At 40.6% G+C, this 22022-nt stretch overlaps 1 protein-coding gene across 2 annotated transcripts in view; it reads right to left on the bottom strand.

The window, feature by feature from the left end:
• LOC132817063 (extended synaptotagmin-3-like) overlaps window positions 1-22022 on the bottom strand; it is a 138956-nt gene that overhangs the window by 73712 nt on the left and 43222 nt on the right. For both annotated transcript variants that reach the window (XM_060827155.1, XM_060827154.1), the window contains exon 4: window positions 17695-17771. In XM_060827155.1, the coding sequence (XP_060683138.1) occupies window positions 17695-17771 (77 nt within the window). The remainder of the gene's footprint in view (window positions 1-17694; window positions 17772-22022) is intronic.

The following is a 22022-nucleotide window of genomic DNA, read 5'->3' as shown; positions in this document are numbered from 1 at the left end:
CAATTCAAGACTGAGATCTACTCAGGGTTATGAATTTTTGCAGTGTGTCTTCACATAACTGAACAGACTGATTCTCGACGTGTATACCTTTTGATACACAGGCAAGAAAGTCTCTTGGGGTTGAGAGAGACTGCTTTCTCTACCATTATTCCTGCTTCTTCAGAAAAGCAAATTCAAAGCATTGCGTTTCATTCAATCAGGGGATGTGGGCATGTCCAACTGAGCCAGCATTTATTGCCTATCCTTAGTTACCCTCAAGGTTGTGGTGGCGAACTACCTTCTTGAACTGATGTAGTCCATTTGGTATAGATCCATCTACAATGTTGTTTGGGAAGAAGTTCCAGAAATTTGACCCAGTGACAGTGAAGGAATGACAAAATATTTCAAAGTCAGGATAGGGGGTGACTGGGAACAGAATTTGCAGGCAGTGGTGTTTCCACTTATCCACTCCCCTTGTCCTTTTAGGTCGTGGGTTTAGAAAGTGCTAAGGATTCATGATGAATTTCTGCAGTGCATTTTGTAGATGACACACACATGCTTCTATCCATCAGTGGTGCAAAGAGTGAATATTTGCCAATGTGGTATCAATAAAGCAGGTTGCTTTGTCCTGGACAATGTCGAGTCTTGAATGCTGTTGAAATCTGCTCCTCAGATGCTGCCTGACCTACTGTGCTTTCCCAGCACCACACAACTCTGATCTCCAACATCTGCAGTCCTCACTTTCTCCTGGAGTTACACTCATTCAGGTATGCTGGGAGAACTCCATCACACTCCTGATTTTAACCATGTAGATGGTGAACAGACTTTGGGGAGTCAGGAGGTGTGTCAGTCCCTTTAGTAAGGTAAAAACAAGGACTGCAGATTCTGGAAACCAGAGTCTAGATTAGAGTGGTGCTGGAAAAGCTCGGAGGTCAGGCAGCATCAGAGGAGGAATGCTGCCTGACCTGCTGTGCTTTTCCAGCACCACTCTCATCTAGTCCCTTCAGTAATCCCAGTCTCTGACCTGCTCTTGTAGCCGTAGTATTTATATTACTAGTCTAGTTCAGGTTCTGATCAATGATAACCCTAAGATGCTGATAGTGGGGGATTCAGTGATGGTGCTTAAATTGAATTACATTGGGTGATGACTAGATTCTCTCCATGGAGTTTGTCAATGCCTGGCACTTGTGTAACATGAATGATACATGCTATTTGTCAGTTCAAGCCTGGATATTGTTGGTATTTTGAATCATTTAGTAGTTACTCCCTCTGAATCCACGAGGTTCAGAATGGTGCTGAACTTGGAGCAATCATCACTGAACAACTACCTGATGAAGAAGTGGCGCTCTGAAAGCTAGTACTTCTAATTAAACCTGTTGGACTATAACCTGGTGTTATGTGATTTGTATCGCTGAACAACTCTACTTCCCTCCATTGTAAGGTGAAAGATCAATGGTGAAGTGGTTAAAGACAATCTCAGCTTCAAGGCACTACCTGGAAATATCTGCAGAGATCTGTCCTGTGACTGAGATGACTGATTTCCATCAATCACAACCATATTCCTTTATGCAAAGTATGACACCAACCGATAGACAATCTTTCCCCGATTCTCAGTGATTCCAGTGTTGCTGGGGTTCTTTGATGCTGCACTTGGTCAAATGCAACCTTGACACCATGTTTGAATTAAAGCGGTCATGATGTTGGGAGCTCGGTGGATCTGACAAAATCAACTTAAATCACCAAACAGCAGGCTATTGCTAAGCAAGAGCCACTTGACAGCATTTTTGATGATGACTCCCATCACTTTATTTAATGTTTGAGTGATGGGGCAATAATTGGCTATGTTAGATTTACAGAAAATATATAGGCAGTTACTCACATTGTTGGGTAGATGAGAGCGTCGTAGCTGTACTGGATCAGCTTGACTGAGGGCAGACCTGTCTTGATGTTACATGGAGTGAATTAAATTGGCTAAAGACTAACATTCACACCACTGGGGACCTCCAAATGATGCTGAGATGGATCATTAATTTTGATTCAAGGTTATTGCAAATGTTTCAGCTCCATCGTTCACACTGACCTTCTGGGTTCACCCATTATGGAGAACGGGGGCAATATTTGTGGAGTCAGCTCTTCCAGGGAGTTGTTTAATTGTTCACAATCATTCATAACTGATGTGGCAGCATTACAGGATTAACACCTGACCAACTGGTTTTGGAATTGCTTAATACTTATATTTTATGTTTCTGTCAGTAGCATACAAGAACAATGAGTAGGTCACTCAGACCTTCAGCAGTGCTATGCCATTCAACTAATCAGTCAACTCAGTAACCTGTTCCTGCTTTCTCCCCATACTCTTTTGCCCTCAGAACTATATCCAAGTATTTGTGAAAACACTCAGTATTTTGGCCTCAACCACTTTTTGTGGCAGTGATTCCACAGGATCACCATGTTCTGGCTGAAAAAAATTCTCTTCATCTCAGTCCTAAATGGCATTACCCATACCCTAGACCAAATGATCAGTTCTCACGCTGTATAACTCCATGACCCCTGGTTCTGGACTCCCTGGTCATTGGGAACATCCTTCCTGCATTTGTCCCATATAATCCTGAATTTTATAGCCTATGAGATTCCATCACCATCTCTTCTCCCCTCTCCCCCACCCCTGCCCCCAACCCCAGCAACATCCTTCTAAACTCCAGTCCTTACCAATCCAGACTTTCTTCATAAGTCACCTTGCTCTCCCTCCATAGCCACTCTCTGTAGCCAGAGCATCCTTTCCCAGATAAGGAGACAAAAACTATATACAATACACCAGGGTGTGATCTCACCCAGGCAGAAAGACATCCTTGCTCCTCTAATTCTCTTGCTAAGAAAACCAATACTGTTTGTCTCTTTGACCAACGACTGCACCCATATTTTTACCCAGGTTTCCTTGTATCTCCACCTTTTATAACATCTTGCCATTGAGATAATAATCTAACTTCCTGTTTTTGCTACCAGTGTGGATAACGTCACATTTATCCACATTATTTTTCATCTGCCATGCATTTTCTGACTCAACTTGTGTAAATTGCACCGAAGCCTCTATGCATCCTTCTTTGTTCATTCTCCCACTAAGCTAAATATCATCTGTAATCTTGGAGATATTAATTTTGTTCCCTCATGTAAATCATTAACATATGTTGTGAATAACAGGAGGTCCAAGCAAAAATCCCTGCATACTCCACTAGTCGTAAGCTGTCACTCAGAAATGACCAGTTTATTTATTCTGTTTCTCACCTGCCAACCAATTCTCTACTCATATCAGTACACTTCCCCTAATTCCATGCACTTTAATTTTATATGCTAATCTCTTATGGGACCTTATTGAAAGCCTTCTGAAAGTTTAAGTAAACCACACCTCTTATCAACTGTATTAGTACAGTCTCTAAATTTCCAGTGGATATATCAACCATTTGTAAATCTACTCAACTCTGTCTGATCTTGTCAGTGTTTCCAAAGTACTCTGCCATGACAGCTTTTTAATAGACTTCAGCATTCCCCTTACTACCCAATAAAGGGAAAGTGAGGACTGCAGATGCTGGAGATCAGAGTCAAAAAGGTGTGGTGCTGGAAGAGCACAGCAGGTTAGACAGCATCTGAGGAGCAGGAGAATCAACATTATGGGCATAAGCCCTTCATCAGGAACTGATGTCTATAATTCCCTGTTTTTTCTCTACTTCCTTTTGTATCAGCATTGTATTAGCTACTCTCCAATCCGTAAAGTTATTCCAAAGCCTAGAAAACGTTTAAAGCTGATTACCAATGCATCCATTACTTCTACGGCCACTTCCTTAAATATTCTGCAATGTAGATTAAAAACTAAAAGAACTGCAGACGCTGTAAATCAGAAATAAAAATAGATATTGTTGGAAAAGCTTGGCAGGTCTGGAAATATCGGAGTTAATGTTTCGAGTTAAGTGACCTTCCTCAGAACTGCTGACCTTTTCAAGCAATTTCTTTGGTTCAGGCAGAACCAATGTATTTAATTGGTCTGCCATCTCTTTGTTCCCCAGTTCCTGATTTCAAGGGGCCTACATTCAGCTCCAGTTTTTTTCTCCTCACATATCTATAAAAGTTTATACATCCCCAGCAAGCTGGCTCTCTTTTTTTCTAAAAAAAACCTGTTAATCAAACCCTTTGTTCTCCTTTGCTGAGATCTAAACTGCTCCCAATACTCTGATCTGTTGTTTTTTTATTTTGGCCAATTTGTATGTTCCTTTCTTGGATCTAATACCATACCTAATTTCTCTTGTTAGCCATGCTTATGCCTCATGCCATCATAGTAGCCTTTATTTAGACGGAGGACACTAATCTCAGAATCAGCAACTTCAACAGGTTGACAACTTGTGTTTGAAATGTGCCTTCTGCTGTTCCTGACATGTCCTCCTACACTCTTCACTGAACCAGGGTAAATCATCTGGTTTAATTTTAAGAATGGGGGACACCACAGGATTGTCACAGCACAGAAGGACATTCAGCTCCTTGAGCCTGTAGCTGCTCTATAACAGTGTGAACCTCTGACCTTCCCTCACATCCCATGAAACAATTTCTACTCAAATAACCCAATGAATTAATTGAAACTCCCTCCACTACATTTCCAACAGAAATTAAAATTCTGTCATATGCCCTTGTGGGATTTCAATCCTGGTCCCCAAAGCATTTTCGGTGTTCGTCCAGCATAATTACCACTATGCCGTTCCTTCCTATTATACTCGCTCCTGAGCTTGCAGACTGGTGAAGCACAATAGCACTGCTGTTGATGGCCAAGCTCTGCACGGACGTCCAGCCTTCAGTTGCTAGACCTGTTTGAAATGTGACCCATTTAGCACGATGGTCATGCCATACAACACAATGGAGGGTATTCTTAACGAAGGGACTGGACTTCATCTCCACAAGGGCTGTGCGGTGGTCATTCCCACCAATACAGTCATGCACAGTTGCATCTGCAGCGTAGAGAGATTAGCAAGGCGAGGTCAAGTTTTTCACTCTTATTGATTCCCTCATCATCTGTTGACCCAGTAATGCTCAGTAGCCATGCTGTGAGCCACTCTAGGTGGGAAGTATTGAAATCCCCAGAGTTCATTCTGTGCCCTGGCCATACTCAGTGTTTCCTTCAAATGGTGTTCAAATGTGGAGGAGCATAGAATCATCTGCTGAGGGAGGGCAATCTGTGGCACTCAGCCAGAGGTTTCTTTGCCAATGTTTGACCTTATGCCATAAGTGTTTATGGGAGCCCTAAACATCGACCCTAAGCCCCAGGACAACCCTTCCTAGACTGTATATGACTGTGTTGTTTATTTTGCTGCATATGTCCAGCCAATGGGACAGAACACATTCAGGGCTTGTGAGGGCAATGTCTAGGGGCATTTTGCCTGTAAGATACGATTTCATGAACATGACTATGTCAGGTTGTTACTTGAGAATTTTGGGATTGTCAATTTTGGTTCTAATCATAGATGTTAAGAGTTGACAGCTTGCCATTGATTTGTCTGCAACCTAGGTCAATGTCAGGTGGCCCATCTGTTTTGAGTATTTGGAGCTTTTTGATACAACGGAGTGGCTTGTTGGGTCATTTCAGAGTCAACCATCCAGCTGTGGATCTGAAATCACATATGCCAGACCAGGGTAAGGCTGGTCATCTGCTTTCTCAAAACGGGGCATTCAGATGGGTTATAAGAATAGTGGATTTGGTTTTATTCGACTTTAAGCTGCAGATTATGTTTGAATTCGATTTCATCCTCTGCCATGGTGGGATTGAACCCAGATCATCAAAGAATAACAGTGGGCTCTGGTTTACAATCCCTACAACAATAGCACCAGGTTATCACCCAGCCCTCTCCCCAGTAAAGCTTGAAGCAGCTTGGTGGACCAGTTGCTGCTATTTGAAGAATGGAAGAAGCTTGATACCAATAAAGCTTTAAAGAGAGCTTCAAACTGTCTTTGAAATCGTTTCTTTGTCCTCCCCTGGAAGTACGACTGAGCTTTGAGAAAGTAGGAAAGTGGGGTAAACGCTTTTCAGCAGTGTCCATTATTGTTGGCCTTGGAGGTTTGACTGGAAAGAGAACACTCATTTGTTTGGCGATCCTCCCATTGAATCCAGAGAATGCAGCAGAGGCATTGCTAGTCGAGATACTTTGGTGCTTATGGGCTAGTGGTACACAGTCTGGGTCTCACGGGAGTACAGAAATGTGGTGGCGGCAACTCTTCTTAATACGAGGGCTTTTGCTGACTTGTGAAGATCTTTGTCACTGTTGTAGTATATGAAAGGCTGAATTAGTGTACTTGATACTTTGTTGGGTCTCCTGGTCAGTGGTGACCATTTGAAAGGGGTAGCTGCCAAGGTATGGGAAGTGCTAAACTTATCCCAGAGAGTCTCCTTCTACAGGAGAAGGCCAATACCTGGTTGACGAGGTCTTACTTGATTGAAGTTTTGATTTGGTAACAGTCAAAGATCAGACTGAGTTTTTTGAATGCAGCATTGAAGAAATTGAAGTGGTTTGCAAATCTGATCCAAACTCTGAGCAATACAATATTGTGTTGGTTTGGTTTCGGGTTGGAAGCAGCTGGCGTTAAAGAGTTTGTCATATTTGTGCTATGTTATAGTCACATAAAAGGGCAGCTGACCGCTGACATAGTGAATAACCACGATCCAGCAGATTGTAATAATATGGCTGAGGAAATCCTGCCAGAGGAATGAAACAAAATGCTAAAAAGACAAGCATAACTCCAGTACCTTAACATGCAGAGCATTTGCAATAAAGTAGATGAACTAATCGTGCAGATAGATGTAAATGGGTATGATCTAATTGGGATTAGGGAGACATGGCTGTCGAGTGACCTGGGATGGGAACTGAGTGTCCCAGGGTATTCAGTAATCTGCAGATTTGGGTATTACGATTTATTTCCTGATCTAAACCATTAATATATATTGCGAACAGCTGTGGTCTGACCACTGATTCTTGTGGTAGACACAATCATCACTGCCTGCTAGTCAGAAAATTTGATTTATTTTTACTCTATTTCCTTCTGTCAACCAGTTTTCTAACTACCTCAATGTATTAATCCCAATCTCTCATGCATTAAATTTGATATATTGACCTCTTCTGTGAGACTTCGTTGAAAGCCTTCTGGAAGTTCAATAAATCATATCCATTGGCTCCCCAGTTAACTCTACTAGTTACATCCTCAAAGAATTCCAGTAGATTTGTCAAGCATGATTTCCATTTTATAAAGCCATACTGACTTTGCCCAAACCTGCCACTGTTATCCAAGTACTCAGATGTTAGGTCTTTTAGAATGGACTCCAGCACTTTTCCTCACTACTGATGTCAAATTGACTGGTCTATAATTCTGGTTTTCTCTCTGCCTCCTTTTATAAATAGAGGGGTTACATTACTAACCTCCAATCGGGAACAACTGCAACACAGTCCGTTGAATCTTGGAAGATGACCAATGTATCCATTATTTCTAGATTCACTTCCTTAAGTATTCAGATGTAGATTATCAGGCCCTAGAGATTCATCTGTCTTCAAACCCAATTTCTCCCAGTATCATTTCCTTACTAATACTGGATTTCCTGCAGTTCCTCCCTCTCACTAAACATGATTTCTAAAAACATCAGGTATGCTACAGTGTCCCCTATGTCAGCACAGCAAAGAGATTGAGTTGGTCATCCATCTCATCGTTTGAATGATAAAGTCCACTGTTTCGAACTGCAGAAGTCTTAAAATCACTGAAGCTTTTTTTTATTCACATACTTATATAAAACTTTTACAGTCAATTTTTTATATTCCATGCAAACTTACTCCCATGTTCTATATTTCCCCTTTATGTAAAAACACACAAAAAAAATCAATCCCTTTATCCTGCTTTGCTGAATTCGAAACTGCCCCTACTCCACAGGTCTGTTGGTTTTTTCTGGCTTCCTTAGATCTAATACTCTCTCTAATGCCCCATGTAAGCCATGATTGGGCCACCTTCCTTGTTTCACTTTTGTGACAGACAGGAATGAACAGTTCACCCATTTGTTCTTTGGATGTTATGCACTGCCATCTCTTTAAGTAGCATCCCCCACAGTCTATCATAGCCAACTCATGCCTCATTTCCTCTACTTAGATTCAGGAGTATTAGAATCAATGACCTTATTTGCCGTTCTGTCATCATCATCTATCATTGCTCATCCCCAAAGGACCTCGTACAACTAGATTGCCAATTATTCCTTTCTAATTACAAAATACCCAGTCTATGATGGCCTGTTCTCTAATTGGTTCTTCAACATATTGGTCCAGAAAACCATCCCATATATGTTTTAGGAATCTATCCTCTATGGTATTGATACTAATTTGATTTGCCCAATCTATATGCAGATTAAAGTCACCCATAATTTCAGATGTTCCTTTATTGCATGCATTTTTAATTTCCTGTTTAATATCATTCACAAAATAACCCCGACAGGTCAGGAATCTATATACAAACCCCACAAATCCTTTTTGTTCCTTGGTGTTTCTCAGCTCCATCCATACAGATTTTACATTGTTGGAGTTACTATCCTTCCTCATTATTGCATTAAATTTCATCTTTAACCACCAATAATACTCCTTGTCATTTTGTCAGTCTTTCCTAAAAACTGGATACCCTGGATATCCAATTCCCATTTCTGATTAGTGTTGCCACATCTCCATGGTCCTGACAATATCATACCGGTTTTGATCTATTTGTGCAAATAAACCATCTACTTTACTGAAATTGCTCTGCACGTTATGGTACAAAGCCTTAAGGCTCATCTTTTTAAGCAATGCTTATTCCATTCAGATTATTTTTCGCTATGGCCATGTTCAATTCTGGCCCATGTTTTTTTTTAAACAAATCATTTTTCTAATTTCCCTTTCTATCTTTTGTTCTTGACCCAATTCCCCTTCCTTTGACTCCTTGCATAGGTTGACTGAGAAGCACATCCTCTTAACAGAGTACAAAGCAGCAAAATTTTCATTTCTTCAGACCTTCTCTTCATACAAGACTGCAAGCAAATAAGCAAAACTGAGGAATGATTAAAATCCATGGTTCTCCAAATTCACAGAAACACACATTAATCCTGTGTGTGAGACAGCCAGCCAGAGAATATGTTCTCTTAAGCAAAGCTAGAGTCTCAAGGATACAAGTATCCAGTTTCTTATGGTGGGGGGTGGGAGTACAATCATAATGTTCAAAATGCCAAAAGCATCTTTGGTTTTACAAAGTGTGAAATATCAAAGGTTTTGATTAATTTGTTTAAATTATGAAGATAGTAATCTTGAAGTATGGTGCAATTTTATATACACCAATTCAGTAAAACAACAAAATGCACCAAGACAACATCCAGTTCACTAATGATGCAAAAATTGGGGAGATGATAAGTAGTGAGGAAGATATAGATGGGCAGGTTAGATGGGCTGATCAGTAACAAATGGAATCCAATAGAGAAAAGCTTGAGGAGATGCATTTGAACAGGACAAGCAAGAGAGGAGAATACATAGACTGTAGGACTTGGAAAAGCATAGAAAATCAAAGGGATCTTGGTGTGCATGTCCACTGCACTCCAAGCAGCAGAGATACATAAAGTGGTTATGAGGCCACATGGCTTTATTAGCCAAGGCATAGAGTTTGAGTAAGGAGATTATGTATAACCAACTGTATAAAGTGTTGGCTAGGTCACAGCAAGCGTACTGCATGCAGAAATCCACATTAGAGGAAGGATGTGGTTGCACTGGAGATGGTGCAGAGGAGATTTACTAGGATGATACCTGGGTTGGAGATTTTTAGTTATGAAGAGAGATTGGATAGACAAAGGTTGCTTTCCTTCCAGCAGAGGAGACTGAGAGGGGTATAATTGCGATATTTAACAGGTATTTAGCTGTGCATTTGCAATGCCAAAGCATACAAGGCTCTGGGTCAAATGCTAGACAATAGGATTAAAACAGTTAAGTGGTTGTCTTTGACTAGCACAGACTCAATGGGCTGAAAGACCATTTTCTGTGCTGTACACCTCTGCAATGCTATGAAGTAATGGAAGAAAAATCTAACAATGGTTTTCAAACATTTAATAGTTTAACAGGACTGAACAGAAAATAAGAGCATCTAGTTGGCAGGGTCTGGCTAACATATATTCCTACACGGTCAGGTTGATAAATTAACCAAACTTCCTTGAAATCTTCGGAAGTTAGTGATGGCATGTCTGGGAGATTGAGAAACAAATCAAGAAATAAAACAGGTAATAAAATAACATTTTCTTTTGTAAAATGCTGTGTGGATAAAATAAGAGGGATGTAATCAACATATAAAATATTTTTAGAGGAATTATGGAAAGACCCAAGAAGCTGAGGGAAAACAGGAGGAATTGCAAAAAAAAATGCTTCCAACCGCGAAGTGGTGGTTAAAACGTAAATGCGAATATTTAATATTTAACAGATCTTGTACACTTGGAAATTAGATTACCACCCGTACTTCAAAAAAAATTATTCATATGTGAGTATTGGTGGTTAGACCAGTTTTTATTGCTCATTCTTACTTACTCTGCAGAAGGCAATGCTGAGCAGCCTTTTTGAACTGCTCCTGTTCTTGGGGTGAATTGACATTGTTACTGGGTCCAAATCCAGCAATTCCATTCCTAACAGCACTCTGCGTGTATCTGTGTCACATGCTACAGTGGTTCAAAAGGTAGGGGTGAGCCATCTTCCTCAAGGTCAATATTGTGTGGGCAATAAATGTAGGCCTCACAGTCACACCCACATTCCTCAAACAAATAAAAGATTAACAAATGTTGATCAAAGCCATTACAGTTATTACTGATCCTTGGTTTAATGTTTAAATTATACTAGCATACCACCATGTATTATGGATTGAAATTGTAAAATTGCAGTACTTGAAAAACTGGATCCAGACTTTTGAAAGGAGTAACAGCATTTTAATCAGCTTGTCAGTGAACCTTTTACATGATTTACCACATCAACCAGTATCTGCTGAAATATCAAAAACAGCAGTGTTTTATTTCAGCTTAAAAAATCTAGGAATCTGTTCATATGGTAGTACTGTGAAGTAGTAAAAAACTTAAAAGAAACTCCAAAATGCTCAATATCTCCTTGGCCTGAAAGCATTCAATTTAAAACTCTTCCTTCATAAAATCATTAATTTTAGAACTACACACTAAGAAAAATGAAAGGTATGCCTTAGTAGCAGAAAAGTCAAAACAGGCAATGCTGCAGCAGTTCAAAATATGTTTCATGCTGCAGCTGTACAAATCTCTGGCATGGCCGCATTCTGGCATTGCCTGCAGTTCTGGTCACTGCATTATAGGAAGATTGTGGGAGCTTTGGAAAGGATTCATAAAGGATTTACTAGGAAGTTGTCTGGTATGGATGGAAGGTCTTATGAGGAAAAGTTGAGGGATTTGGCGCTTTTCATTAGAGAGAAGAATGTTGAGAGGTGATTTAGATGAGACGGAAAAGATCATTAGAGGGTTAGATCAGATGGACAGTGAAAGCCTGAGCCTCTCCCCTAGGATGGATGATGGGACAGATGGCAGAGGTAGTTTCTTTACTCAAAGTAGTCGGGGCTTGGAACACTGCCTGCAACAGCTGTGGACTCACCAACTTTACGGGCATTTAAATGGTCATTGGATAGGCATGCGGACTAGAATGGAATAGTGTAAGTTAGATGGGCTCCAGATTATTTTGATCCGCCTTGTGAAACCAGAGGGCTGAAAGGCCTGTACTGCGCTATTTGGATGCCTTTTAAATGTTGCAATTGCACCCACTTGGTCACTTCCTCTGGCAGGTTTTTCTACACATGCACCACCCTCTGCATGAAAATGTTACTCCTCAGGTCCTTTTAAAAATCTGTCCCCTCTCATCTTGAACCTAAGTCCTCCAGTTTTGGATTCCCCCAACCTAGGAAAAAGAGCTTGGCTATTCACCTTTTCTATGCCCTTCCTTATTTTTATAAACCTCTAACACTACAGAGAGTAAAAGCCCAACTTAATCAGCCTCTCCTGATAATTGAAAATTTCCAGTCCTGGCAACATCCTTGTAATCCTTTTCTGCACTCACTCATTTATAATGTGACGAAAAGCAGTGGACTCTGCACCAAACCTTGTGGCACACCACTGGTCATAGGCCTCCAGTCTGAAATGTAATCCTCTATCACAACTCTGTCTCCTACCTTCAAGCTAATGTTGTATCTAACTGGCTAGCACTCCTTGGATTCCATGTGATCTATCCTCGTTAACTACTCTACCTTGTGGAACCTTGTCAAAGTCCATATAGTCGACATCTCTCGCTCTGCCTTCAATCATTTTTGTCATTTCTTCAAAAGATTCAAATCAAGTTAGTAAGACACGATTTTCCATGCACAAAGCCATGTTGACTGTCCTTAAATCAGTCCTTGCCTTTTCAAATGCATATAAATCCTGTCTCTCATAATCCTGTCCACTACTGACATCAGGGTCACTCATCCATAGTTCTCTGGCTTTTCCTTACAGCCTTTCTTAAATAAACGACACATTTGCTAACCTCCAATCTTCCAGCACCTCACCGATGGTGGTCAATGATACAAGTATCTCAGCAAGGGGTCCAAAAATCCCTAGCTTCTCACAAAGTTCAAGGAAACACCTGATCAGGTCCTGGTGATTTATCTACCTTTATGCATTTTAAGACTTTCAGCACCTCCTCTTCTGTAATATGAACTCATTTCAAGACACCACTACTTATTTTCCCAAGTTCCCTAGCTTCCATGTCATCCCAGACAACTAAAAACCAAAGTCTTTGAAAAGGATACTCAAGGATAAAGGAGGGAGTTTATGTGGGGAGCCTGACGAGATACTTAATGAGTACTTTATGTCGGTATTCACCAAAGAGAGGGAAATGAGCGATTTTGGGAGGGGAGGGAAAGGTGTGTGAATACTCTTGGATAGATCAACATAATGAAGGAGGAAGCATTGGGTGTCTTGAAATGCATTAAGGTAGACAAGTCCCTCAGGCCAGATTGGATCTATCCCAAGATACTGTGTAAGGGTGCAAACAGACTAAGCCTGAACAGACATTTTTGTATCCTTTATGGTCTCAGAGGAGGTTCCAGAGGACTGCAGAATGCCCAATGTGGTTCCTTTGTTTAAGGGAAACAGAGATAATCCAAGTAATTACAGGCTAGTGAGTCTGACATCCATGGTGGGGAAGCTAATGCAGAAGATACTGAGAAACAGGATTTATTCACATTTGGAATTAAATGGACCAGTTAGTGACAGGCAATAAATGGTTTTTTTGTGGGGTGATGTGGGTCCTATCTCATCAACTTGATTGATTTTTTCCGAGGAGGTGACAAGAATGATTGATGAGGGAAGGGCAGTGGATGTTGGATGCATGGGCTTCAGGAAGGCATTTGATAAAGGTACAAAAGGTAGAGTCTCTTGAGATCCACGGGGAGCTGGCTAGATGGATACAAAAATGACTTGGTCATAGGAGACCAGAAAGTAGTGGTGGAAGGGTGCTTTTCAGAATGGATATCAGTAACGAATGGTGTTCCACAGGAATTATTGCTGGGATCTTTGTTGTTTGTAACATATACAAATTGACTCCAGACCCATAGCAATGTGGTTGACACTTAACCAGTCTCAAGCAATTAGGGATTAGCAGTGAATACTGGTCTAGCCAGTAACAGACATCACATGAACAAATTAAAAACCTACCAATAAGCTTTCTGCCATTACTGTAATCTAATATGATTATCAAAGTCACAAATGAAACAGTATGTTTTGTTACATTATTTACCACAATGACAAGTTTCCTTTGTCCACTAATCATACAACACTTCTAAAGAACTCTACTGCTCGATTTTCAGGTCTCTTAACAGTGTCATACAGCACAGAAACAAAATTCTTCAGTCCAACCAGTCCATGATCCCAAACAAAAACTAGTTCCACCTGCCTGCTCCTGGCCCATACCCCTCCAAACATTTCCAATTCATGGAGCCATCCAAAATGTCTTTTGAACGTTGTAATTGTACCTGCATCCACCACTTCCTCAGGAAGTTCATTCCACACTTTCCCTCACCTCAAAATCACTCAAGTCCCTCTCTTTGGTGAATACCGACATAAAGTACTCAATAAGCATGTCACCCGTTTCCTCTGGCACCCCACACAACCTCCCTCCTTTCTCCTTGAATGGGCCTACTCTTTCCCTAGCTACCCTCTTGCTCCTAATATATGTACAAAATGCTTTGGGATTGTCCATAACCCTGCTGACCAAGGAAATTTCATAGCCTCTTTTTAACTCTTCTAGCTCCTCTGTGTAAAATAATTTGCTTTGTGTCTTTTATTAAATTTCTCTCCTCTCACCTTAATATGCTCCCTAGGCTTGAAATTCCCTATCATAGGGAAAAGACAACCACCACCAACTCTATCTATACCTCTCATGATTTTATAAACTTCTATCAAGTCACCTCTCAACCTCTTACACTAGTTTAAAAAAGTCCCAGCCTTTCTTTGTAACTCAAATCTTCCATTCACTAGCAACATCTTGTAAATAGTGTCTGAGCTCTCTCCAGCTTGATAATATCCTTCCTAATACTTAGCAACCAGAACTGGAGACAATATTCCAGAAGAGGCCTCAATGTCTTGCACAACTTAAACTTGACTGATAAACTCCTATACTCAAAAGGACTGAGCAATAAAGACAGTGTGCCAAATGCCTTTTTAACCACCATGTGACACAAAGAATTATGTACCTGCGCTCAGAGGTCCCTCTGTTCTACAGCACTACACAAGGTCCTACATTTAATTGTATAAGCTGTACTCTTGTTGTTTGTACCTAAATGCAATACCTTGCATTTATCCAGATTGAACTCCATCTGCCATTGACCCATCTGATCAAGAATCCTTTGCTACCTTAGAAAACCTTCTTCACTGTTTACAATGCCATTTCCTTTAGCTAATTAATACCAACTTTGCCTTAACCTTTCTCGATCCTAATTTCTGAACTTCACCAACCAAATGTTCCTGGCCCTTTCCCTTTCTTCTCATGACTTTCCTCAACACCTTGCTGTTTGGCTAGGATTTTGGTTACCTATTCAAATGCCTACCTTTGTCTCGGTGTTGATAGTGCTTTCTGTATAACATTTTCCAGTGAGGAGACTTAGGATATTTTCCCACATTAAACAAAACTAGTCCCAACTGCCTATTCCTGGCCCATATCCCTCCTTGCCTATACATGAATCTATTCAAGTGTTTTTTGAACATTGTAATTGTATCTGCACCCACCACTTCCTCAGGAAGTTCATTCCACACACAAACCATCCTGTCACTTTCATTGACTTTTACTATTTTGCACTGACTAATGGGCACATTCTCTTGACAGAGTACAAAGCTGCAAAGTGTTCCATTCCTCAGACCTTCTCTTCAAGTACAAGGTAATAGGCCAGCAAACCAAAGTGAGAATTGGTTAACTTACATGGAATAGTAGTAGCAGCTATAATTTCTGTTCAATTATTTTCATGCTACTTCATTTAAAAAAAAAGGAAGTACTGATGATATTAACTAAATGTTGGCTTCATAGGGTTAACCAATTCCTTATTACAGCATCTGAAATCAGCACCTTTTATATGTGATTGCACATTCAACTCTGGATAGTTTCCAAACAGATATAAATACCAAAAATGCATGATCAATCATTAACCGACTCTCTGACCATACGTGGCCGTTTCCATTTTGTGAGAAAGTTTTTAATATAGATTATAGTCTAAGTAAAAGTTAAACACTGTGGCAATATTACAGAAAAGTTTATTATAAATTCAATTTTCCCTGTAATATTTAATATTAGCTAACATTAAGACTTCTAGCACTTTAGATATATCAAGCTTGAAGAGACATTTCATGTGGTTAATAAATGGAAACAAAACAAGGACAATAATGCAGATAAGAATGACCCAAGAGTCACAGAATCTCTACAGTGTGGAAGCAGGCCATTTGGCCCAAATCCACATTGACCCTCTGAAAAGCATCCCACCCCCTACTCTAGCCTAGTAACCCTGCATTATCCATGGCTAACACTTTAACTCTCCCTCCCACTCCACTGAGGACATGCAGGTCCTTGGACTCCTCCATCGGCAGAACATAACAACACGACGGTTGGAGGAAGAGTGCCTCATCTTCCGCCTGGGAACCCTCCAACCACAAGGAATGAACTCAGATTTCTCCAGTTTCCTCATTTCCCCTCCCCCCACCTTGTCTCAGTTGGTTCCCTCAACTCAGCACCGCCCTCCTAACCTGCAATCTTCTTCCTGACCTCTCCGCCCCCACCCCACTCCGGCCTATCACCCTCACCTTGACCTCCTTCCACCTATCACATCTCCATCGCCCCTCCCCCAAGTCCCTCCTCCCTACCTTTTATCTTAGCCTGCCTGGCACACTCGCCTCATTCCTGATGAAGGGCTCTGGCCCAAAACGTCGAATTTCCTGTTCCTTGGATGCTGCCTAACCTGCTGTGCTTTAACCAGCAACACATTTTCAGCACTTATCCATGGCTGAGCCATTGTGCTGCCCTATGTTTTTACATGATTTTACAGACAAGGCGATGGGACAGCAGTAACCTTAAACAACATCCCTGCACCCCATTCCTGTTTTTATAATTCATGTTTGCATAAAAATTAAGAGATTAGATTAGTTTGGTATTTGATATGGAAATTACAAAGAGAGTTCACAGCAGCACGTTGTATAAATGAGGGAAGAGAGGGTGATTGCTTGTGATTCTCCACCTTTATTTACCATACCATTAGTGGCCAAATTTTCGGTCATCTATAGCCCTAACTTCTGAAATTCCCTCTCCAAACCTCTCTGCATTTTCACCACTTGTTATCATTTCAGAGTTCACTTTAAAACCACTTCCCTTTGACACAGATCTTAGACAAAGCTATTGAAAGTGGCATCTTCGGCTTACTGACCACATTTTACTCATTCCCCCATTGAATATCATTTCTCTAAATTGAAGGCAACATACAAATCCAAGGTTATTATTGTTGCAGAGAACCAAGAGGCCAATGAATAGGAACAGATGAATTCCTTGAAGAAAAGAAATTAGATTCCATCTGGTTCAATTTCTAATAGCTTACCAGTCACGTGTAATAATATTGTGATGATGAATCATATCTATGAATCTATTTGTAACAGAATCAGACATGTTTTGTAGTAGAGAATCTTTGCGAATCACATTAACTACAATCATCTTTCTTCTCCCAACAATTTTACATGGAACACATGTTTGGTTTCAGATTATTAATATGTCCTATTGCGAATGTTAATCTTTGAAATCTAGTTTAAATGAAGATACTTATCTAATTGCATTTTTTAAACATTGTAGCAGGGAAATTTTATAATAAAATTTCATAAAATAAAATCAAATATGGTCAAAGTAATTCATTTGCATTCAATAGGGTTACTTCTCTCGTTTTCCTGGTCTACTACAGTGATTGTATCATGAAAGGAATTTAATATCAGATTATTGGACAATTTGGAAATACAATGAGCTGCTATGATCGGTAAAGTAGAACAATTCCAGATAAATTCAGTGGATATGCTTCACTTAAAAGTCTGAGAGAAATAAGAGGGTGCTGCAAATAATTAAAATGTGACTATTAGCAAAATGAAATTACCTAATTTGCAAATCGATGATCACTTGCCGCTTGTCCACTTGATCTGTGTACACTTTAACACCGGAGATTCTGGGTGGCTGAAAACACAAAAAAAATACAAAATCAGTACTCTCATACACCAAATTAATTGATAAAACAAAGTTTAAACAGCTTGAAATATACATTTGCATAAATTCAACTGTAAAATCTAGTCACTTGCTGCTTCTGTGAAATTCCTGAAATTTTTGGGAGGTAAAATAGATAGAAAAAAAAATAAACTTAATGTACTTACTATAAAAAACAACTTTGAAACCATACAGAGCTGTGCATTTATGTTGCAGTGTTTGTGGAGTTGGAAGAACTAACTCCTGTGGTCTTCTTCTACCATAGCACTAAAGATAGGATGCTAACTGTTAATCCTTATAGGTGGAGTAGAGCTGATAGTTCCTGTCCTAGGCCAGAGATGTCCCTAATGCACTGACAATTTTATCTTTTAATGTATATGCAGATGCCAGTGCAAACACACCATTAGAATTCTCAGACCTACAAGTGCACATCAGGTTTTGAGATGAGGATCTTTCAAATACTAATGGCAATCAGAAGCTAGCAGGAATGCTACACTTATTTATCAAGTATTTCACTTAGATCCTAAGTAAGTTAGCTCACTGAGCTTGAAGGTGTGTTTTCATACGTTTCGTCACTATACTAGGTAACATCATCAGTGAGAGTCTTTGGTGAAGCGTTGGTGGTATGTCCCGCCTCTCTATTGATGTCTTGGTTTCTTAAGGTGGGTGATGTCATTTCCAGTTCTATTTTTTCAAGCATAGGAAGATAGGATCTAAAATTGAGGTGTTTATTTTTGGAGTTCTGTTTAAAATGCCTTGCCTCTAAGAATTCTTGTGTGTGTCTTTGTTTCGCCTGTCCTTGGATGAGTGTGTTGTCCCAGTCAAAGTGGGAAAACAAAAACACACATATTCTAGGACAGGTGAAACAAAGACACGGACAAGAATTCTTAGAGGCAAGGCATTCTAAACAGAACTCCATCAATAAACACGTCAATTTAGATCTTATGTACCTTCCCTTTAAAGAAAGAACTGGGAATAACATCACCCACTTTAAAAAACAAAGACCTATAAATAGAGAGGCAGTGCTGCACCAGAGACGCTCACTGATGTTACCTAGTATGGTGACGAAACATCTGAAAACGCACCTTCAAGCTCAGTGAGCAAGTTTACATACTTAAAATCAACCGGAGCTACAAATCTTCTCAAAAATCGCTAACTTGAGAAATAATGCAGGAGCCTTTTTGTCATAGGGTCAAACATTATCTTTTTATTTTGCGTTTCATATGCTTAAGTATACACAGGTTGATATTGTATGCACTACAGAGCCAAGCACTAGCAGTTAATTGTTGGGGGTAGGGTACTGCCAATAGTCCTCCATTTTACTCTTAAAAATAAAACTTAAACATGTTAGACAGGCCCTTGGGCATCAATGTTCCTTTCTACCCTGGGTGTCAGGGCATATTTTGTTCAGTGATGGAGGCTGAACCTCAAATGCATCTTTACAAGGAGGTACAGGTCTTAGAGTGATTAGTTTGTCACATGATAATAATGGTTGAAAGTTACATTGGCTAGGTAGACATTGTCACTAAAACATCCTCAGGGTTACATGGACTAGAAACTGGCTGGACTAGCCATATAAAGGCTGTGGCCATGTGAACAGGTCAGAGACTAGGAGTCCCGCATTTAAAAGAAGTGTGCACAAATTCGGAGATCAGAAATTCACTAAGGCTCCTTGGATGGCATTGTGCAAACCCACAACTATGGTTATCTAGAAGGACAAGGGCAACAGAGATATGGGAACACCCCTACCTATAATTTCCCTTCCAAGTTTAAATGCAAGTTGCTGCATTTGGAAAAGCAAATCAGAGCAGGATGTATACACTTAATGGTAAGGTCCTGGAGTGTTGCTGAACAAAGAGAACTTGGATTCCAGGTTCATAGTTCCTTGAAAGCAAAGTCGCAAGTAGATAGGATAGTGAAGGTGTTGTTTGGTTGGCTTTCCTTTATGGATCAGAGCACTGAGTGGAGTTGGGAGGTCATAGAGATGTACAGCACAGAAACAGACCTTCGGTCCAACTCATCCATGCTGATCAGATATCTCAACCTAATCTAGTCTCACTTGCCAGTCCATATCAGTCCAAACCCTTCCTATTCATATATCCATCCAGATGCCTTTTAAAATGTTGCAATTGTACTAGCCTCCATCATTCCCTCTGGCAGCTCATTCCATACACACACCATCCTCTGTGTGAAAAACCTGCCCCTTAGATCTCTTTTATATCTTTCCCCTCTCACCCTAAACCTATGCCCTCTAGTTCTGGACTCCCCAACTCCAGGGAAAAGACTTTGTCTATTTATCCTATCCATTCCCCTCATAATTTTATAAACTTCTATAAGGTTCACCCCTCAGCCTCCAATGCTTCAGGGAAAACAGCCCCAGCCTGTTCAACCTCTCCCTATAGCTCAAATCCTCCAACCCTGGCAACATCCTTGGATACCTTTTCTGTACTCTCAAGTTTCATAACATCTTTCCGACAGGAAGGAGACGAGAATTGCATGCAATATTTCAACAGTGACCTCCCAACTCCTGTACACAATACTTTGACCAATAAAGGAAAGCATACCAAACACTTTCTTCACTATCCTATCTACCCACGACTCCACTTTCAAGGAGCTATGAGCCTGCACTCCAAGGTCTCTTTGTTCAGCAGCATTCCCTAGGACCTTACTATTAAGTGTATAAGTCCTGCTAAGATTTGTTTTCCCAAAGTGCAGCACCTCACATTTATCTAAATTAAACTCTATCTGCCACTTCTCAGCCCATTTGCCCATCTGATCAAGATCCCATCAAAATCTGAGGTACCCTCTTCACTGTCCACTACACCTCCAATTTTAGGGTCATCTGCAAACTTACTAACTATACCTCTTATATAAATGATTTGGCTGTGATCATAAGTGACAAAAAGTACTGGACACACAAACAATCTTTGCGGCACTCCACTGGTCACAGGCCTCCAGTCTGAAAAACAATCCCCTAACACCACCATCTGTCTGTCTTCTACCTTTGAGCCAGTTCTGTATCCAAATGGCTGGTTGCCCCTGTATTCAATGAGATCTAACTTTGCTAATCAATCTCCCATGGGGACCCTTTTTGAATGCCTTAATGAAGTCCAAATAGATCACGTCTACCGCTCTGCCCTCAATCTTTTTTGTTACTTCTTCACAAAACTCAAGTTTGTCAGACATGATTTCCCACAAAGCCCTGTTGACTATCGCTAAACAGTCCTTGTCTTTCCAAATTCATGTACATCTTGTCCCCCAGGATTCCCTCCAACAACTTGCCCATCACCAATGTCAGGCTCACCGGTCTATAGTTCCTTGACTTGTCCTTACCAACTTTCTTAAATAGTGGTACCATGTTTGCCAACCTCCAGTCTTCCGGCACCTCAGCTGTGACTATTGATGATACAAATTTCTTAGCAAGGGGCCCAGCAGCCACTTCCCCAGCTTCTCAGAGTTCTTGGGTACACTTGATCAGCTCCTAGGGATTTATCCACTTTTATGCACTTCAAAACATCCAGCACGTCCTCCTCTGTAATATGGGCATTTTTCAAGATGTCACCATCTATTTCCCAACAGTCTTTATCTTGCATGCCCTTCTCCAGAGTAAACACTGATGCAAAATATTCATTTAGTATCTCCCCCACCTCCTGCGGCTCCACACAAAGGCCGCCTTGCTGATCTTTGAGGGGCCCTATTCTGTCCCTAGTTACCCTTTTGTCCATAATGTATTTGTAAAAACCCTTAACCCTATTTGCCAAAGCTACCTCTTGCATGGAAATAAATGCAGTATAATTTCTTAGTTCTATGTTGTTCTCTGCTTTGTCCCTGCCTGCTCTGACTGTTTGACTCGCTTCTTTTCTCAACTGTGGCAGTCTCAGATTGACCTCTTTCCTCACTATCTCCCTGGGTCCCACCTACCCAACCCACCCATCCTCGTTACTAGTTTAAAATGCTCCTGAGTAGCTCTCGCAAATTTCCCTGCCAGTATATTAGTCCCCTTCCAATTCAGGTGCAATCTGTTTTTCTTGTACAGGTCACTTCTACCACAGAAGAGATTCCAACGATCCAAAAAAATGTGAATCCCTCTCCTGTATACCAGCTCCTCAGCCACACATTCATCTGCTTAATCCTACTACTCCTACCCTCACCAGCTCATAGCATTGGGAGTAATCAGATATTACTCTCCTTGAGGGCCTCCCTTTTAAATTCCTCCATAACTCT

The sequence above is a fragment of the Hemiscyllium ocellatum genome, chromosome 7 (assembly GCF_020745735.1).
Source record: "Hemiscyllium ocellatum isolate sHemOce1 chromosome 7, sHemOce1.pat.X.cur, whole genome shotgun sequence".
In the NCBI taxonomy this organism is placed as follows: domain Eukaryota; kingdom Metazoa; phylum Chordata; class Chondrichthyes; order Orectolobiformes; family Hemiscylliidae; genus Hemiscyllium; species Hemiscyllium ocellatum.
This window is presented reverse-complemented; position numbering and strand designations above follow the sequence as displayed.